Source organism: Dipodomys merriami, unplaced genomic scaffold (assembly GCF_024711535.1).
Source record: "Dipodomys merriami isolate MVZ:Mamm:240054 unplaced genomic scaffold, mDipMer1.0.p SCAF_4, whole genome shotgun sequence".
NCBI classification, from domain to species: domain Eukaryota; kingdom Metazoa; phylum Chordata; class Mammalia; order Rodentia; family Heteromyidae; genus Dipodomys; species Dipodomys merriami.
Window position 1 is genome coordinate 92,889,611 of NW_027205603.1, and position 19,415 is coordinate 92,909,025.

Consider the following 19,415-nt stretch of genomic DNA (forward strand, 5'->3'; position numbering starts at 1 on the left):
AGTTCAAAGCCAGCCTGGGCAAAAAGTCTGTGAGATTCTTATTTCCCCAAACAAGCCAGAAGTGGAGCTGTGGCTCAAGTGGTAGAATCCTAGCCTTGAGCAAAAGAAGATCAGGGACTACACCCAACCCTGAGATCAAGTCCAGGACTGGCACTAAATAAACAATAACAACAAAAAAGTCAGATCTCCAGGAAATTTCCCAGCCTTCCTGGACAGGCACACACTCTCCCACATCCAGGTCCTGCCCAGGCCCCACATATGGTGAGAACTCAACACAGCACCTGCATGAACAATCTGCTTTTTACTCAACGCCAATCAGAACCTGTAAGGAATACCACAATATACCTGGTGCATATACAGCTCAGTCACATGCCAGGGAATGGAATCCACATAGGGAGGATGTGTAGAGGGCCTGGCTCTGGAAGCAACGCTATGAGTTTCAAGAATCCCTTCCCAGACCATGGAACTGGGTGAGCTGCTCCAAAGGCACAACTACTAAGCAGGTAACACCCTCCACAAGGCTGAAGCAGCATTATCAGGGTCACAAACCTGAGCTACTGCACAACACCAGTGAGACAGTGTAAGCTCTTACCCCACAGCTTGTTCTGCCCTTGAGCCTTCCCAGCAAGCCATCTCATGGTGCCAAAATAGTGCTGGCACCATCAAGCAACAGACACAGTGTAGACTGCAACCTGTGCTCATTCATGCAAACTTCAAAACACACATTTCAAATCTAACAATCAACCAAACTCACTCTTGTGTAAATCAGAGGTTTCTCAGTGGGGGTCAAACATTTATTGAATGTCAAGCATAAAGACACAGCCGTGAGGAAATACAGTCTTCACTCACACACAGCACACAATCTTTAACAAACCAGAAAAGATAATGAGCATATATCATCGCATGTATGTGGCAGACAGTAAGCAATAAAATATTAGCAAGGTACCAGTGCCTCATGCCTGCAATCCTAGCTGCTCAAGGGGCTGAGATCCAGGGAGTTGAGGTTCAATACTAACCTGGGCAAACTCCATCTCCACAACAGCCAGCAAAAGCATGACTAGAGGGATGACTAAAGTAGTAGAGCACAAGCCAAACAAGTACAAAGCCCTGAGTTCAAACAATAGTACTTGCAAAAAAAAAAAAGGGGGGGGTGGGAATCATACTGGTAAGTTGGTAACGACTGATAGTACATACCATATTCTCCACACGGAGCTCAAACGGCATCGGGTTGTACACCATCAACTGAACTTCACACACATCTCCTTGAACCCACTGGAAATCTACAAAACACACAGAAGAACACGTGTGTTAGCTGCTGCCTTTGCTCTTCTCATAGGGCTTCAGTTCATTCCTCTAGTGACCTGTGTGTTCAACAGCAGTGGCACCATGATCATCATCACCATCACTGGACGCAATGAACCATGTTCTCACTAGGGTGGGCAGGCTGAATTCATCCCAAAGCAAATTCAGGCTCACGTGAAGTTGATGCAAGCGGCACCACGTTAATGTAGTCAACACACTAGGGCACAGAGGCTGGCAGTGCTGGAGGTGACAGTGGAGCCCCCTTCAAGCAGCACAGAGCACAATGCCCCTGAGCCCCTAGAATGGAGAGAAGGCAGCTTCCTATTGCCCCCATCCACTCCCAAAACTCTGAAATGACCCCAGCCCCCAAGTCCCAGGGTGTTTAAGCACATGATAACTCAGTGATTCTACGTCACTATGTCACTATGAAGATTAAAGGTGCCAGTGAGTTGGCTGTGAGTTACTTAAAAGGTAGATTGTTAGAAGGACACCAGTGGCCCACACCTGCCATCCTACCTACTTAGGAGGTTGAGATCTGAGGATCGTGGTTCAAAGTCAGCCCCAGCAGGAAAGCCCATGTGACTCCTAACTCCAGTTAACCAACAAAAAGCCAAAAGTGAAGCTGTAGCTCAAGTAGGAAAAAAAAAACAAAACTAAGGGACAGTGCCCAGGCCTGAGATCAAGAGCCAGTACTGGCACACATATATAAAAGTAGATTTTTCTTCAGCCCAGCACAGGTGGCTCACACCGCCAGTGCTAGCTATGTGGGAGGCTAAGACCTGAAGTACCATGGTTCAAAGCCAGTGCAGGCAGGAAAATCTGTGAGATTCTATCTCTGATTAACCAGCATAAAGCTGAACTGGAGACAGGGCTTAAGTGGCAGAACACCAGCTCTGAGCAATCAAACCCAGCACAAGACTCTGAAGTTTAGGCCCAGTACCAACACCCACGAGCCATGTGCGAGCACACACAAGCATGCAGATGCAGGTGCACGGATACACACATACACATAGGCCCATGAGGCCTCCTGTGAAACCTGATATACAGTGAGTCCACATGGGAGCTATAAGGGCATGTGGAAGGGTGGCCTTGGGTGCTGTCCATGGTCCTGGCTGCCAGCCAGCAAGAGAATAAGGTCCTGAGTTAGGCACCTGCAAGCTCATGAACGAAGACCAAGCAGAAGGGCTTTGAAACAGATCTCCCTGCTGAACCTCCAGGGGAGGGCCCAGCAGATCCTGGGATTTCAATGTGCAACTCCCCAGGCCAGCTGAAACGCCTAATCTATACCCACATGGTGAAAGATATATTCATACCATCTTGAGCCACTAAGTTTTCAGAAATTTATTACAAAGCCACCATATGCCAGTAGAGCCTTTGGGGAGGCAGGTGCTGGGCACCACAGAGTGACCGGCACTGGGGCAGGAGGGCACCACCGGGTAAATGGCACTACCTATTTTCTTGTCACGCTCCTCTCCACGGTTGTGGGCGATGATTGGTGAATAGATGAAGGGACTCTTGGTGGACACGTTCTGACCGAGCAAGCTCTTCATTTTCTGTGGCCGGAGGCTGGCAGGCAGGCTCAGCAGCTTCACATGCCTAGTGTTGCAAAGAACACAAATGTATCACAGCCTTGTTAACTTGCTTTGAGGACACGGGCTCCCAGCAATGTGTGGGAGGAAAACAGCCAATCGGTGCAAAGAGAAGATAAACTGAGGGGAGGGAAGACACTCAACTCCTCAAGGCAGGACAGCCAAATGCAGTACACATCTTCCAGGCTCAGGGAGCAACCCTATGGTATCACATACTGGGCCCAGGATGGTCTTTAGTCAGAGGACCAGGTTGGAGCATTGCACTGCTCACCAGCTAGGTGCCATGGACAAGGGCCTTTCCATCTCCAAGACAGAGATAGGTTCTACAAAATGCAGACAGGGCCAGGGCCTCCCTCATTGAACTCGGCTCTATACTAGTTAGACTGCCAGCACAGGGCCCACTGCTCGACAGAGAGTGTCTCTCTCTCTCTCTCTCTCCTGTCAGACAGGCCCTCAGCAAGGGAAGGCCGTCAGGCCACCTGATCAGAAGGAACCTTCAGGAAGGCTGCCAGCACCCTCTGTGGCTCAAGGGAACATGATCCTTCTATGAACACACACCTTACTCCTGCTTAAACACACTCATCTGGGGGAGGGCAGTGCACACACAGGCACCACGCCACCCACCTCCTATGCTCAGCCTCAACCAAGTGATTCAACCACTTTCCAGGCTCAAGTCCTATTGCTCTGACTCCCAAGTCACCAATAAAACTGACACACCAGCAAGAGAACTTTCACATCACCCAATACCCCACAGCTGGACACTGATGAGGACGGGGGTCAGCTCTTAGGCCCCAGAATGCTGAGACCACCTTTGTGAGCAGTTGGTAGTTAAAATCTAGGATATTCCTGGGCCAGAGACAAAAAAGGACAAGGGTGGTGACGACTGAGAGGTGTGGGGACACTGACTGTCCTGCAGTGTCCGCCCAGCCCGGCTCGGGCGGGAAGGTGAGCGCACATGGACATCTCTCGCCAGGGGCCGGCGAGTGGAAGCTACAGGGAATCCTAACACAAAACACTTTCAAGCAACAGCCCAGCGCTTTCTGTCCACAGCATGGCAGTCCTGGCGGCCAGACGCTGAGAAGGCAGGGCACAAGGTTGTGCAGCCTAGCGAGCTCCCTGCCTGGGACCACTGCCCAAGTGTCCCCACACATGGGTGGGTAAGACAAGCATTGGCGCTGTAGGAAGCCACTGAGTTCCAGGGTTGTGTTCTGTACAGCACAGCCTAACCTACACTAGGAGATGCTGCCATCACCTTGCTCTCATCCAGCGCCCACAACAACCCAGGCTAAGTAGATGGTGTGCGCAGCACCGCTCCTCATGCAAGGATGGTGAGCAGCACCGCCCTCAGCCCCCTCTCGCGCCCCCCTTCCCGGCACTGTCCCGCGCCCTCCTTCCCTGCACTGTCCCGCACCCTCCTTCCCTGCACTGTCCCACGCCCCCCCTTCCCTGCACTGTCCCGCACCTCCCTTCTCAGCACTGTCCCAGGCCCCCCTTCCCTGCACTGTCCCACGCCCCCCTTCCCTGCACTGTCCCGCACCCCCCTTCCCTGCACTGTCCCGCGCCCCCCCTTCCCTGCACTGTCCCGCACCCTCCTTCCCTGCACTGTCCCGCGCCCCCCCTTCCCTGCACTGTCCCGCGCCCCCCTTCCCTGCACTGTCCCACACCCTCCTTCCCTGCACTGTCCCGCGCCCCCCTTCCCTGCACTGTCCCGCACCCTCCTTCCCTGTACTGTCTCGCACCCTCCTTCCCTGCACTGTCCCGCACCCTCCTTCCCTGCACTGTCCCGCGCCCCCCTTCCCTGCACTGTCCCGGCCCCCCTTCCCTGCACTGTCCCGCACCCTCCTTCCCTGCACTGTCCCGCGCCCCCCTTCCCTGCACTGTCAGACCAACCCCGCCCTCTCACCCTCACCTACTGCCCCGCACGGACTGAACACGCACCTTCCAATGGGCTCCTCAGTCAATATTGAGTGGCTAGACACCCAAGCTTGAGCTTCAAATTCAGCTTCCAAATCTGAAGCGCCATGCTAAGGATAAGCAGCCCATCACTGCATGCGCTCTCCCCAGGCTTGTCCACAGCAGGCTCTAGCCTGACAACATCCTGAAGCAGCAGAAAGGCCTGCTCCAGCCTGACACAGCTGCACAGCGCGCCTGGACCTGAGCTGCCTGAAGACCACTATTTTGCTTATGAAGTAGGAAAAAGCCCCTGACAACATGTGTAGTCCTGAGACAGGCAGCCCAGGCTGGCCCTGCCCTCTTCACCTTCCTCACCCTCCCGGCTCCTGAGGGCGGTGGTAGCGGGGGGAAGGGAACCGGCATGCACTGCTCGGCCCCTGGCTCTGGGGCCAGCCTGCTTGCCTGCAGAGCTCACGTTCCACTCCTCTCTCTGCATCTACTAACTTGCCTCTCCCCCGACCAGGTCCGGAGGGGGCGAAGCCCATCTGACTCAGGTGCAGCTTGTGACAGCCCTCCAACAGGCCCTGCGCCGCCTGCTTGCCTTCCCACCGCGTCCCTTTCTGTCCAGTCCAAGGCCAGGAGGAAAGAGAGATTGACCAGAACAGGACACGAAACCTCAGAGGGCACTGTGGGGACTGAGGTGACACTGTGGGGACTGAGGTGACACTGTGAGCACTGAGGTGACACTGTGAGCACTGAGGTGACACTGTGGGGACTGAGGTGACACTGTGGGGACTGAGGTGACACTGTGGGGACTGAGGTGACACTGTGAGCACTGAGGTGACACTGTGGGGACTGAGGTGACACTGTGGGGACTGAGGTGACACTGTGGGGACTGAGGTGACACTGTGAGCACTGAGGTGACACTGTGGGCACTGAGGTGACACTGTGAGCACTGAGGTGACACTGTGGGGACTGAGGTGACACTGTGGGGACTGAGGTGACACTGTGGGGACTGAGGTGACACTGTGAGCACTGAGGTGACACTGTGGGGACTGAGGTGACACTGTGGGGACTGAGGTGACACTGTGGGGACTGAGGTGACCCTGTGAGCACTGAGGTGACACTTTGAGCACTGAGGTGACACTGTGGGGACTGAGGTGACACTGTGGGGACTGAGGTGGCACTGTGGGGACTGAGGTGACACTGTGAGCACTGAGGTGACACTGTGGGGACTGAGGTGACACTGTGGGCACTGAGGTGACACTGTGAGCACTGAGGTGACACTGTGAGCACTGAGGTGACACTGTGGGGACTGAGGTGACACTGTGGGGACTGAGGTGACACTGTGAGCACTGAGGTGACACTGTGGGGACTGAGGTGACACTGTGGGCACTGAGGTGACACTGTGGGCACTGAGGTGACACTGTGGGCACTGAGGTGACACTGTGGGCACTGAGGTGACACTGTGAGGACTGAGGTGACACTGTGGGGACTGAGGTGACACTGTGGGGACTGAGGTGACACTGTGAGCACTGAGGTGACACTGTGGGGACTGAGGTGACGCTGTGAGCACTGAGGTGACACTGTGGGGACTGAGGTGACGCTGTGAGGACTGAGGTGACACTGATGATTGAGGTGACACTGTGAGGACTGAGGTGGCATGCTGTGAGCACTGAGAGGACTGAGCAGCACCTGCTGCTGACCCTAGCTGCCTCGGCCCATTCTGGGTAATGTGGAGGTCACAGCGCTCGGGGCCTAGGCAGGCCTAGCCACCCTTGCTCCCAAAGGCCACTGTGGTTACCTACTGTCCCACGCATTTCAAGCGTAAGAAATGCTTAGGAGGGAGCTGGGGCACACGTGCCAAGGATGAGATGACACTGTGACACAGGACGTGACCTGCGGGGACCAGGACGTCTATGCCCTAGCCAGGGAGCAGAGGCTGGAGACCTGCCCTGAGTCTAGCCTCCAGTCCCTACACTACCTCCTCAAGCAGTAAAATTAAAATGCGCAGTCTTGCTGGTGCACTCAATCTTAATCAATTAAAACACCTTCTTTAATCCCCGAGTCCCTTTCCAAGTAAGATGTTCAATGTCAGCTCACCAAAAAACAATCGCTGCTTCTCCATCCCCCACACTAAACACTCGTTGCCAACTGGAAAGGACACCAAACTGTCTCCCAGTTTTAACAATCAATGGCACAGTTACTGGGGCCTTGAAATTCTCTTTCGGTGGTTGCACCCCACACTTCTTGTGAAAAACTCTGTCAGAATAAAAGCAAACCCCTTACACTCTAACCGCCGTCCTCTGCTCCAGCTGTGGGCAGCAGGCTCGCAACAGGACACAGCCCTTGGTGACGAGGCCGTTCTTGACCATTGCTGGGCCCTGGGCAGCCAGCTGTGGCCAGGCCCATCTTGAGCACTCATTTGATTCACTGAATTTCAGGACAGAATTTTAAAAGGTTGTATCTTGGCTCCTTTTCTATGAACCTGCATCATGATTATCTGCGGCCACTGTAGGGTGAGCCTAGTTCACGAGCCCAAGCTTCAGAAAACAGGTGTGCATTCTAAAATCTAAGAAGCCCCAACAGAAGAGAAAACGGCTCTGATCATCTACTCAAAACCAAAACAAACAATGGATGGTTGAATGGCAGTAAATTAGCTTGTATCTAGCCGTTCTACACAACAGCTCTGAAACAGACCCACTGAGGGACTTTGTGACCAGCTCTGTCCTCGAGTATGTAGATTACTGACCTGACACCCCCACCTCCTGACACCTCTACTGGGGTGACGTGCAATTCCTGTCTTAATTTTTTTAATTTTTTTATTTTTTTTTATAAAGCCCAAGTTCCAAGGCACTAAAGGTAGAGATTATAATAATCTGGGCACAATGTGAACCCCCAAAAGGCCCAGGTGAGTCCATAGATGAATGGGTCATAAGGAGATGGGTCAACAGGGGGAAGCAGGCAGCTGCAGTATGATTGAGGGCATATCTGTCCCTGGACCTTTCCTTTCCCACCCTTCTCTGCTTCCTGGTGCCATGAAACGGTGGCCTTCCCCTGCCATGCCCCTCCACCAGGCTCTGCTTACTGAGAAACAATGGAGCCAAGGACCCAACAGCCAGATCCTCCTTCTGAACCACACTCCCCACGGAAGGGATGGGGCCTTCTGGAGAAACAGCTGCTGTGAGCTAAGCAGTGAGGGTATAAACACAGTGCACCTCTGTGTCTGGAAAGGCGATGGAGGCCCAGATGTACATCACCACACCTGCATCTGGAAATTAATCCCAAATACAGCATGAACACGAGGCCAAGAAGAATGCCAGCAGCCCAGGAAACCGAGTCCCTGCCTGACTCCTAGGGTCTCTTTCAAGTCCAGATCTCTCACTCTGACTGGTGAGGACAACTAGGTACCTGTCCACCACTCCTGCATCCCAGTTGGCGGATGGGCTGTGCCATTACCCACTGTAGTTCTGTAGCTGTCCCTCGGGGCTGCACCCTCCTGTGCCCACTATCCTGGGTTGTCTTCGGGGAACCACACATGACATGCCACATCATGTCACTTCCAATACCCCACAAGAGGCAATGGGGTTCTCAAAGCTATCTTCTCTTTTCTCCTGCACACTGTGGGAAGAACAGGCAAGGTCTGGAGCTGCTGCTGCCATTCTGAAGCCATCTGGGTCCCAAAACTGAAGCCCGTGAAGGGCTGAAAACTAAAGCTGAGACTAGAGCTATGAAGGGGATGAAACCAAGTTCCAAGCTGTTTGAACCCTGCCCTAATTCCTCTGTGGGCTATCCAGGTATGTGTGTCATAAACCCTCTTTTGCCTGCATCAATCCAGGTCCAGTTTGCTGAGCACTGTGACATGAAGCAGCTGCTTATCCAATCAACACATACATGCACCTAAGGGCCAACTAAGACACAGCTCAAAGATTAGGACCTTGGGCTGGGAAGGTGACTCAGTGGTAGAGCGCTTGCCTTGCATGCATGAGGCCCTGGGTTCGCTTCCTCAGCACCACATAAGCAGAAAAAGTCAGAAGTGGCACTGTGGCTCAAGTGGTAGAGCGTTAGCCTTGAGCTGAAGAGCTAAGGGACAGGGCCCAGGCCCTGAGTTCAAGCCCATGATGGACCAAAAAAAGATTAGGACCTAAAAGGACATCAGAGACTCTATAAGTGCAAGCAAAAAGGACGTGGCAGGGTCTGAAGGCTGACAGGCAAGCATGGATTTCTGACCCCCTTCTCCCTTGGGCAGCTACACTACAAACCTTAGGAGTGCTGCATGTGCATTTTTTCTACCTGTAACTAGAGGTGACGATGATACACACCTCTAGCCAGGAGACTAGGGTGGAAGCCCACTATGGCACTCGCAAGAGCATCTTTGCTTCACAATGAAACTAAAGACAACCATTCCTGGACCTTCCTCTTCACCCTTCTCTCCCAGTATGCCCTGGATGAGACACGCTATCAGGAGCTGCTGCAGCCATCTAGTAATCAGGAGGTGTGTTTTTTTCAGAACTGAAACAACCCCTAACTCCCACAGGAAGTACGGCCATTCCCACTTCCCATGTGGGTGTTTGGCAGGCACTTCACATGCTTGTAAATCCTTGAAAGGCACCTAAGTGTCATCATCAGGCGGAGCAGGAGAAGCAGCTTGAAGCTGAGGGGAGGAAGCCTCCCCTAAGGGTTTCACAGAGGTGTGATGGGCAGCAGGGAGGTGGGCCACAGAGGAGCACCTAGGCACACTGGACTCCGCCCCACAGCAGCAAGAAGCATACAGACTGCAAGACTCTGGCCCTCCAGACCCTGCACGCAAGTTCTGTTCTGCTGCCTCCCATGGTACCAGCATGTCCACAGCAAGGGACGTCCACCTGGTCCTCTGCGCCTGTCTTCTCCAGCTAAACGCTTGTAAAAACTGTAGGAACAGTGAGGGGCACCTAGAGTCCGGCTGTAGCAAACTATGGTGCTGGTGCTCATGCTTGTCATCCCAGCTACTCGGGAGGCTGAGATCTAAGATGTAAGGATCTGAGGATCAAAGCTAGCCCTGGCAGGAAAGTCCGTGAGACTCCTATCTCCAGTTAACCACCAGAAAATTGGAAGTAGAGCTATGCCTCAAAGTGGTAGAGCACTAGCCTTGAGCAGAAAAGCTCAGGGATAGTGCCCAGGCCCTGAGTTAAAGTCCTATAACTGACAAAAAATAGAAAAGAAAAAAGAAACCCAGACAGAGCAGCTGAGAGCAGATCAGGACAGGGGAGCCCCCAGTGGGACTGGAAATAAAGGACAGCAACCACAGCCAATTGACGGACTGGTATCTGCCACAATGTTAACTGTTACACTTCTGCCCACACTGCTCTAGCTGCTTATATCACTAAGGGCTGAAATGTAGTGAAAGACACTTGAAAATGTGAATGTGAAAGTGTCCCCAAGAAGAACACTCCAATTTGCCAAGTGTTGCGTGTACACCGGGCTGTGAACACCTGCACCAGCGCGGCTCAGCAAAGCCAGACAACCCTGGGAGCTAACGATGTCAAGCCCATTTTAAAGATGAGCAAAGCAAAGCTCAGAGAGGCTGCACTCTTGCTCAAGGACACAAGCTGGCGAAAAGCAAACCTGAAGGCTCTATGCTCAACGGCAGGGCTGCTTCAGTGAGCCACGCATGCTCCCTAGTCTCTAGGGCCATGAGGCGCTCTCCCTGAGGCTTCCGATGCCCTCCAGAACCACCCTCCCCAGCCCTCGGACATCACAGCCGCAACGGAAGTCCAGAATGTTCTATGAAGTTCAGAGTGTTCTATTATACAAGGCTTTCTAAATTTAAACATGATCCAAGTCATGATGTGGACAAAAATTATTAAGAAAGGCTTTTCTGGACTTTTATTTTTTTAAAAAAAATGAATCATACCCTTAATCCCAAATCACATGCAGACCACTTTAAGTCTTACTCAGAGAAAAGCCAGGCGGGAGCCTTTCCTGTCCCGCTCATACCAAGGATGAGGAGGTGCATGGACCTTGGCTAGCTCGCAGCAGTGCTGGCGGTCATGTGAGTCGCTAGGCGGGCAGTGGAGGAGAGCCTCCTATTCCTGTCTGCCAACAGCCTCATGGACGCCCCTCAGCACCTTCTTAAAACCCAGGTGCAGCCTGTTAGGCTCTTGTGCTCAGCAACCTTCCCACAGCATCAGAACTAGGCTCGCCTCCAAGGCGGCACAGGGAGGGGAGAGCTGCTTTCACTACGCTCCATGCCACATGCGTTTATCTACTGCTGCACTGCACTCTGGAAAATTGAACGCCACCCATGTCAGGTCCAGGGAAATGAGGTGACGCCATCATGACAGGCATCAGCCTGTAAGTACAGCCCGTGCCTCTACCACAAGGCAGGAGGGGCCTGGGAAACAGCGGCCAAGCCAAGAACATTTCCAGAGGCCTAGTGCCCTCCTCGCCCAGCCCTTCAGAGTTACAGCACTTCTGCTCAGCAGCAGAAAGCCAAATTTGAACTGTTTTGCTTCCAGCCCTCAAACAAATATTCCAGGGGTCCCAAAATCTCTCCATGACATTGGTTCATAAGCTTCTTTTAAATGCCCGCATTCAAGGGTCCAGTCTCTAGACTCCTACCACCACAACAAGAACCAACAACACAACATCTGAGGGAAGGAGGGCATCTCAGAATCAGGGGAAGCCGGGCGCTGGTGGTTCACACCTGTAATACTAGCTACTAAGGAGGCTGAGATCTGAGGATCATGGTTCAAAGCCAGTCCCAGCAGGAAAGTCCATGAAACTCTTATCTCCAGTAAACTACCAGAAAATCGGAAGTGGCGCTGTAGCTCGAGTGGTAGAGCGCTCCCCTGAGCTGAAGAGCTGAGGGACAGCGCTCAGGCCCAGAGTTCAAGCCCCATGACTGACAAAAACAAAAAAGAAAATAACAGAATCAGGGGAAAACATACAACATAGGGGCCCATCAGCTGCACTGGACATTGATGAAAATGAACTAAGCAACTCAAGGGCGGCGATGGGAGGGAGGGGATGAGAGGGAAAGAGCGAACAGCTTACACTAAGCAAAAGGCAAGACACGTACCTATTACACGACATGGAAGAAATAGTTGTACTGTCAAAACTTACAGATTCACAAACTTTATAGACCAAGATGACAGTTTGCCTTATGAAGGCTAAAATGTGTTTATGACTTTAAGTATCACTATCCTACAATATTGTGAAATTTATGTAACCACTTAATCTTGATAAAAATGTATATTAAAAAAAGTATATAAAAAAAGTGCCGTGTGGCACCTCTGGTGTCAGAGGGAAGCAGGGGACCCTGTGGGGGAAGTACAGGGACCCTGGGACCTTGTGGCAAACCTGAAGCAGGCAGCGAGCAGCAGTCAGGAGTGGGGACAGGGTGCCCATTCTGTGTGGCCAGCACACAGGTCCAGGGCAGGGGGCACAGGGACAAACCTGTTGGTTTCAAGCTCAGCATTGTGGCAATGATGGATGTGGAGCCCACAGGCCCATGTTTGCCATCCGTTGCCATCTGCTGGGCGCTGACTGGTGAGTACTGATGCTTCTGAGGTCATGAACCCAATAAGCCAGTAGCAATGTGGTTCTTCCAGAGGCCCCCACACATGACCAGGCCCAGGAAGGCACCCTCACGCAGGGAACGCCTGCCTCTGCTGGCATGGCCCCTCACCTGACGATGGGCAGCTTGGTGAAGGGCACCGGGGGCAGCACGAAGCCATCCGAGAGAGTGATGAGCTCCATCGTCCCGGGGCACTTGGGCGTGTAGTTCTCTAGGCTTTGAGTCACATCTTTCTTTTCTGAAAAGGAATAAAAACAAAATCAATGTTACTTAACAAAAGTAACAGTAGATGTTTTATTCAGAGCAACCCATGCCAGCCTACTGACTCTAATCTTCCAACACAAAAAAGGGGTAGAAGCTAGGGCATGGCTCACATCTGCCATCCTAGCTGGAAAAGCTGGGATCAGGAGGATGTGGTTCAAAGCCAGCCTGGACAAAGAAGTCCACAAGACCCCTTTTCAACTCACAGCTGGACACAAGGATGCATACCTTCCAGCCAAGCTACAGGGAAGGCTGAAATAAGTTCCAAGTCAGCCCAGGCAAAAAAGTTCATCAGGCCCAGCACCGGTGGCTCACGCCGGTAATCCTAGCTACTCAGGAGGCTGAGATCTGAGGATTACGGTTCAAAGCCAACCCGGGCAGGAAAGTCTATGAGACCCTTATCTCCAATTAAACCACCAGAAAACCAGAAGTGGCACTGTGGCTCAAGTGGTAGAGCGCTTGCCTTGAGCTGAAGAGCTCAGGGACAGTGCCCAGGCCCCATAACAGAAAAAAAAAATTATCAGATTCCATCTCAGCAGGAAAAAACTGAGCATGAGAGTACATGCTTGCTATCCCAGCGACAGCAAGAAGCATGAAATAGGAGGATCACATACAAAGATCATAGTGCAAGCACAAGCCTGGGGAAAAAGGGGGACCCTATCCCAAAAATAACCAGTGCAAGGAAGGGCCAGAGCTGACTCAGTAGTACAGCACCAGCTACCAAGTACAAGTCCTGAGTTCAAACTCTAATACCATCAAAAGAAAGGAAGAAAAAAAAATCAGGCAGGGGTGGGGGGAAGAGCAGTAACCACCAGAGACAAAAAAAGAGACTCCCCTGGAGAAGCCTGGACTCAGATAAAGCCCAGTGACTCTGCTGTAATCCAGGAGGCATCCACTTGCTGGGAAACAATCATGAGACTTTGTGGGGCTGGAGGGATCAAAGACACTAGAAAAATATTTTTTTCCATGAGTACTAAGCACCAAACACAATGTAGTGTATGACATATATTGAAGCAATAATCACAAGCCAATGTTCTGAAGCACATTAAAAGTGTTGTGAGAAAAGACCAAGAAGGAAGAAAGGAGACACAGGTGGTGGTGGCCATGTTTGCCTATTGTCCACGACATACTCTCACAAGGGTAAAAGCTCAGGATGACAAGTGGTACTACCTCCATAGAGCACACAGGAAATCTGAGATTTGCCAGCACAGTGGCTCTATTCTGTAATCCTAGCTATTTGGAAGGTGGAGATGCAAGCTGGAGTCCAAAGCCAGCCTAGGCAAAAAGAAATTTGCAAGACTGTATCTCAAGCAACGGCTGGGTACAACAGCACACAGCTGTTACCCAGCTACAGGGGAAGTACAGTGGCTGGACAGCGGTGTAAGGCTGTCATCCCCAGTGACAGGGAAGGATCACAGCCTGGCCATCCCAGACACAAAGTAAGAGCCTACCTTAGAAATTACCAACCTGAAAAGAGGCTGGAAGCGTGGCTCCTGTGATGGAGCCTAGAACCCTGAGTGCAAGACCCTGCGTTCAACCTCAGTACTGCATACTGCAATCCTGCTGTGTGTGAGTGTGCGTGTGTGTGTGAGAGAGAGACAGAGACAGAGACAGAGACAGAGACTTCACATGGTGCCTTAAAGAATTAAGAAAATGATTGATTTGAGGGAAGGAAGTGAGCAAGGGGGTTCACGTCTTCAGGCATCTCTTTCCTCTACAAAATGCCAGAGAAAAGCTACTACAGAGGGCAAGGGGGCCTAGCAGAGAAGAGCAGCTGTACGTGGCCGGGATGTCCCTCTGTGTCTACTGAGCCTGGTTTTCCTACAGGAAGGGGAAGGGGGTCACTAGAGATGACACCTGGAGACCAGCAACCCACAGACATGAGCCGACACTGATGTGGTCAGAGAACAGGTAGATATGGATGAGGGCGCTGCCCAGGCTAGGACCACAGAAATTGGTAGGTCTCAGGCAGCCGCTGTCCAGGAAGCCGCCAGCCGACATTTTCTGCTGAAAGCAGCCTTCTTTAGGGAGCAGGAAAGTGAGCAGAACCACTTTTAAATACAACATGGTAATGTTGATCTTCAACAGGGAAAAAAAATCTTTAAATAATCAAATCATCTTCAATTTATAGATGATAAGTCTCCCCCAGGGCTCCAGCTGATACCATGCAAATTATCTAATTTGCCTAATGCTGGATAGAGCAGTTAGGGTTCAGGTGTCTTATTAGATTGAATTACACCAGCTCCATACATGCTCTCCGTAAGAGCTGCTAAAATACAGGAGGCAATGAATCTATCTGCAGTGCCAAATACCACATGCGAAACTAGCGAGAAGTCACGGAGTACCTGACCAGCCTCGCCCAGAGGAAGGCCTGAGGGCCACGCTGGGGTGGAACACAGCGTGTAGGCTCTCTCCATCCCAGACCCTCCTGATGGGGCTTCAGGCTTGCTATTTGCTATGGGGGATTCTGAGGGACCTCAGCAGTCACCTTGACTGCAGCAAGAGCATACCTCTGCCACTGCACAACCGACAGCTCACTGTTAGCTGTGGTTTCATTGTAACCACGGCTGCAGTGTCCTGAGACTTCTTGTGGGGAAATATTCCCACCCCTACCCAATGCAGCAGTGTCAGCAAGCAGGGCTCGTGGGGAGGTGTTTGGGCCATGGGGGCCTCACGCAGAGGAACAAAGCTGGCTGGTCCTCCTGCCCCACAGAGGAGGCCTGACAGCCAGACCCTGTTCACCACAGCACAACAGAGCACACGGCCCCACGGTGACTGGCATCTGCACCCCAACCAAGCTGAAGGAAAGCTTGTAATAAAGCCTGATCATTTCCAAGCCTGTGATTTGGTCCTTAATTCGCTTCACTAAAAATCAATATATCTCATTTCATGTTGACCAGCACTTCCAACAATGATTTCAGTTCAATTAGAGCACCTCATGCCCTCAAGAGCACATTTTTCCACCCCAGAAATTAAAGAATTCATGCAGATAGAAGAACACCTCTAATGAAAACTGGCTGTCACCTAATTATAACGTTCTTTATAGAAGCAGAAAATGTGATCAGCAAACTTTTGATCACAAACAATTCATGGGCCATTTGGCATTTCAAGAGTTGATGTGGGCATGAAAACCGGCACACCACGATTTCACAGCTTATTCTTGTTTCTTCTTACTAACAACCTGAGACAGCCGGGTGTGCAGGAAGTCAGTTACGGTATTCTAAACAGGGAGGAGACAAAAAGGAGAAAACACTAAGGACTAAGGGAGAAGAGTACAGGGATATAAAACGGTCAGTGCGTCAATCCTGAATCCACACTTCCAGAAAGCCCCAGTTAACACCTGAGCTGTTTTCCTAAGAATATTATCCATCTTTCAACATCCTCATGCTGGCAGGGATGTGGAGAGAAGGGAACTGTGGAGCACTGCGGTTATGCAGAAAGAGGGTGGAGGCTCCCCCAGCAATCCACAATCCCTCTGCTGGAAGCACACCCGAGGGGCAGAAAACCCACACCTCAGAGACAGCCCCCCCCCCCCCCAGTCATCACAGCCCTGCGCACAGCGCTCAGGACAGAGAAACAACTAGATGTCCACTGACGGCATGAATGGATGAAGAGAATGTGGTATCTATTTTAAAATACACCAAAATCACCAGGCACCGGTAATTCATACTGTCATCCTAGCTACTCAGAAGGCTGAGATCTGAGGATCATGGTTCCAAGTGAGCTCAGTCAGCAAATTCCATGAGACTCTTATCTCCAATTAACCACAAAAAGTCAGAAATGGAGCTGTGGCTCAAGTGGAAAAGCACTAGCCTAGAGCACATAAAGCTCAGGGACAGCCCCCAGACCCTGAGTTCAAGCCTAGAACTCTCGCATACACAGGAGATCCTGCTATTTGCCACAACATGAATGGACCTGGAGAACATTACAAGAAGTGAAATACGTTAGAAACAGAAAGAAAAAATTGCATAATCTCACCAATGGTAAGAAAATCCCAATAAGGACACAGAAGATTTACACAAACCAGCAAATGTCTTCTAGTTGACGTTCATGGAACACTGGATGCACAACCGCAGGACACAGGTTGTGGTTCCACCAGAACACAAACCTCAGTATGTTGTAATGACAATATTAAAGCAGAGCTCAGTCACAACCATTCATCTATTTGCAGAAGCTGGAAGGCTAAGCCACACACAGAATTCCAGATGAGAAGAAAAGAAAATTTTTCAGAGTTCTAACTCAACAGTAACAAAATGTAGCAGACCAAAAGGAAACCACCTTTAGAGAAAATTTCATAGCTGTAAATGTTAAAATTAGAAAAAGAGAAATGTCTAAAGTTAATTACTTAACATGCCACTGTAGATATCGGGGGGAGGGGAGGGGGAACAAAATGAATGATGCAAAATAAAGAAAACCAACAATGTCAAAAGTCGTCTCTTTAAAAAAAGTCAATAAAACAATGAGCCCCTGGGAAAGAAGCCCAGTCCTGAACTCCTGGAGGAGAAGGGGCAGACCTGTGCTGCTAGAGGAAGGGAATATTACAAACAGCACCACCAGCCAGCCTGGGAGCTGATAGAACAGAAGAATTCCTAGAGGGGAAATGCCATAAGAAGAAAAGGACAATCTTAACAACCCTGTTTTTCTTGAATCTACAATCACAACTCATGAACAGAAGTGGCTGAGGGGGCAGGGAGGGACTCCTCTCCCAGATGGTCTCATGTTCACATCCAAGAAATAATGTTAATCTCATTCAAACAAGCTTGCAGAAAATAAAGGAGGAAGGACTTCCCCACTTGTGTCCCGTGACCACTGTCACCCCAATACCACAGCTGGCAAGTAAATGAAAGAAAGCAGAACGCCACACCAACAGCCTGGAATCTCCAGTGCCCTCCTGGAAGTAAAAGGACAAATGAGCATTCTAGATCCACCAAGAAGAAGCCACCCCAGGGAACACCCCAAGGCCAAATAACCTCTAGAAAGTCACCCTGCAAGTGAGTGAAGCAAAGGTTTTAGCCCTAAGCTTTTTAACCTAGTGCTTGTTCCACCACACAGAGTGACTTCCTTGGGTATTACTACGCCCATTTTCTAGATGGGGAACTTGAGGATTGTGATTTCATGAGGTTACTGAGGTAATGAGTGACTACGTTCCATTTTTACTCAAATCTGTAGACTCAAATGTTTTGCTTTTCTAATTCTGTGATACTTCCCACCCAGATTAGCCCAAGTTATTAGCAAATCCAGCCTGAAACAACCAATCCAATGTATGCAACGAGTGAAGAATATCACTACATTGCCCAGGCTGGCCTCAAACTCACAATGCTGCAGTTTGTCCTCCAGAGTGCTGAGTTAAACCTATAATATAGCCAGAAGAATTGACTTTCCCCCCCACACATAAACATTCAGGTAACATCATGGTGCACCTTCAAAGAATGAAAAAGTCACCTGCCACCATTACGAAGATAAATGATAGGCCAGACCAGGCGGCATCCAAGAACTGTCATGAAACAAGAAAACAAACCTTTTCCTTAACAGAATACTGATGAACTGATAAGCTTGCACTGAGCTACACTAACTGTCTCCCATGGACATTACTTTATCTCTGTTCATCACTTAATTTACCTAGTGACACGCTGGAATCTCTGATAAGCAGTCATTCAAGTTTTCCAGAGATTAAATATTTCTCCATGCTCCTTTCAAGTATATAAACAGTGTACCAAAATGAATGGCAACTGTATTAAATCAATCAGCTCATTATATAATTATGCATTTTAAACACTACCTAGAAAACTTGTAAACATCTCTAGAGGTCTTGACGGAACAGCTAAAAGGAAAAAATCCTTATGAATAAAGACTTGGTAAGCAGAACCTGTACACCAAACTGTAAAGTCATGCTTATGTAAACCAGTATACAGTAACATAATGAAAATTAATTCTAAGCTGGGCGCCAGTGGCTCATGCCATAACCCTAGCTACTCGGGAGGCTGAGATCTGGGGATTGCAGTTCAAAGCGAGCCCAGGCAGGAAAGTCCGTGAGACCCTTATCTCCAATAAACCACCAGAAAACTGGAAGTGGAGCTGTGGTAGAGCACTAGCCTTGAGCTGAAGAGCTGAAGGACAGCACCCAGGCCCAGAGTTCAAGCCCCACAACCAACAAAAAGAAAGAGAGAAAGACAGAAAGAGAGAGGAGGGGGGAAGGAAGGAAGGAAGGAAGGAAGGGAGGGAGGGAGGGAGGGAGGGAGGGAGGGAGGGAGGGAGGGAGGGAGGGAGGGAAAGGAAAGGAAAGGAAAGGAAAGGAATAAATTCTATCATTTTAAATGACATTTATAAAAGTTTTTCAATAATGTGGAAATGTCTGTCATGTTGTATGGAAAGTCAAGACACAGAATTACATTTGAATTGTTAATTTTAAAAATTAGAGGCTAGGAAGGTGGCTCAGTGGTAGAGTGCTTGCCTAGCATGCATGAGGCCCTGGGTTCGATTCCTCAGCACCACATAAGCAGAAAAAGCTGGAAGTGGCGCTATGCTTCAAGTAGATAGAACACTTGCCTTGAGCTGAAGATCTGAGGGACAGCGCACAGGCCCAGAGTTCAGGCCCCACAACCGACAAAAAAAAATTGTATTATTAATTTATAAAACTAATTTTTAAATTTCTATTTTTATTAATTTTTATTTTTGTTAATTTTTTAAATAATCAAAAAATAACCAATTTGAAAATAATGGAAAACAATAGAAAAGAACTACACTAAAATGCTAATAGCACTTGTCTATGTACAATTATGCACAATTTTCCCACTGAATTGTTTTCCAAGATA

The 19,415-nt window shown here is 50.1% G+C and overlaps 1 protein-coding gene across 1 annotated transcript in view; it reads right to left on the bottom strand.

Annotated features, from left to right (window-relative positions):
* Positions 1 to 19,415, bottom strand: part of Trappc9 (trafficking protein particle complex subunit 9) — a 451,464-nt gene that overhangs the window by 344,817 nt on the left and 87,232 nt on the right. Inside the window, exons 10-12 of the mRNA XM_069991461.1 lie at positions 12,454 to 12,580; positions 2,753 to 2,898; positions 1,195 to 1,280 (exon numbers count right to left, since the gene is read on the bottom strand). Of these exons, the coding sequence (XP_069847562.1) occupies positions 1,195 to 1,280; positions 2,753 to 2,898; positions 12,454 to 12,580 (359 nt within the window). The remainder of the gene's footprint in view (positions 1 to 1,194; positions 1,281 to 2,752; positions 2,899 to 12,453; positions 12,581 to 19,415) is intronic.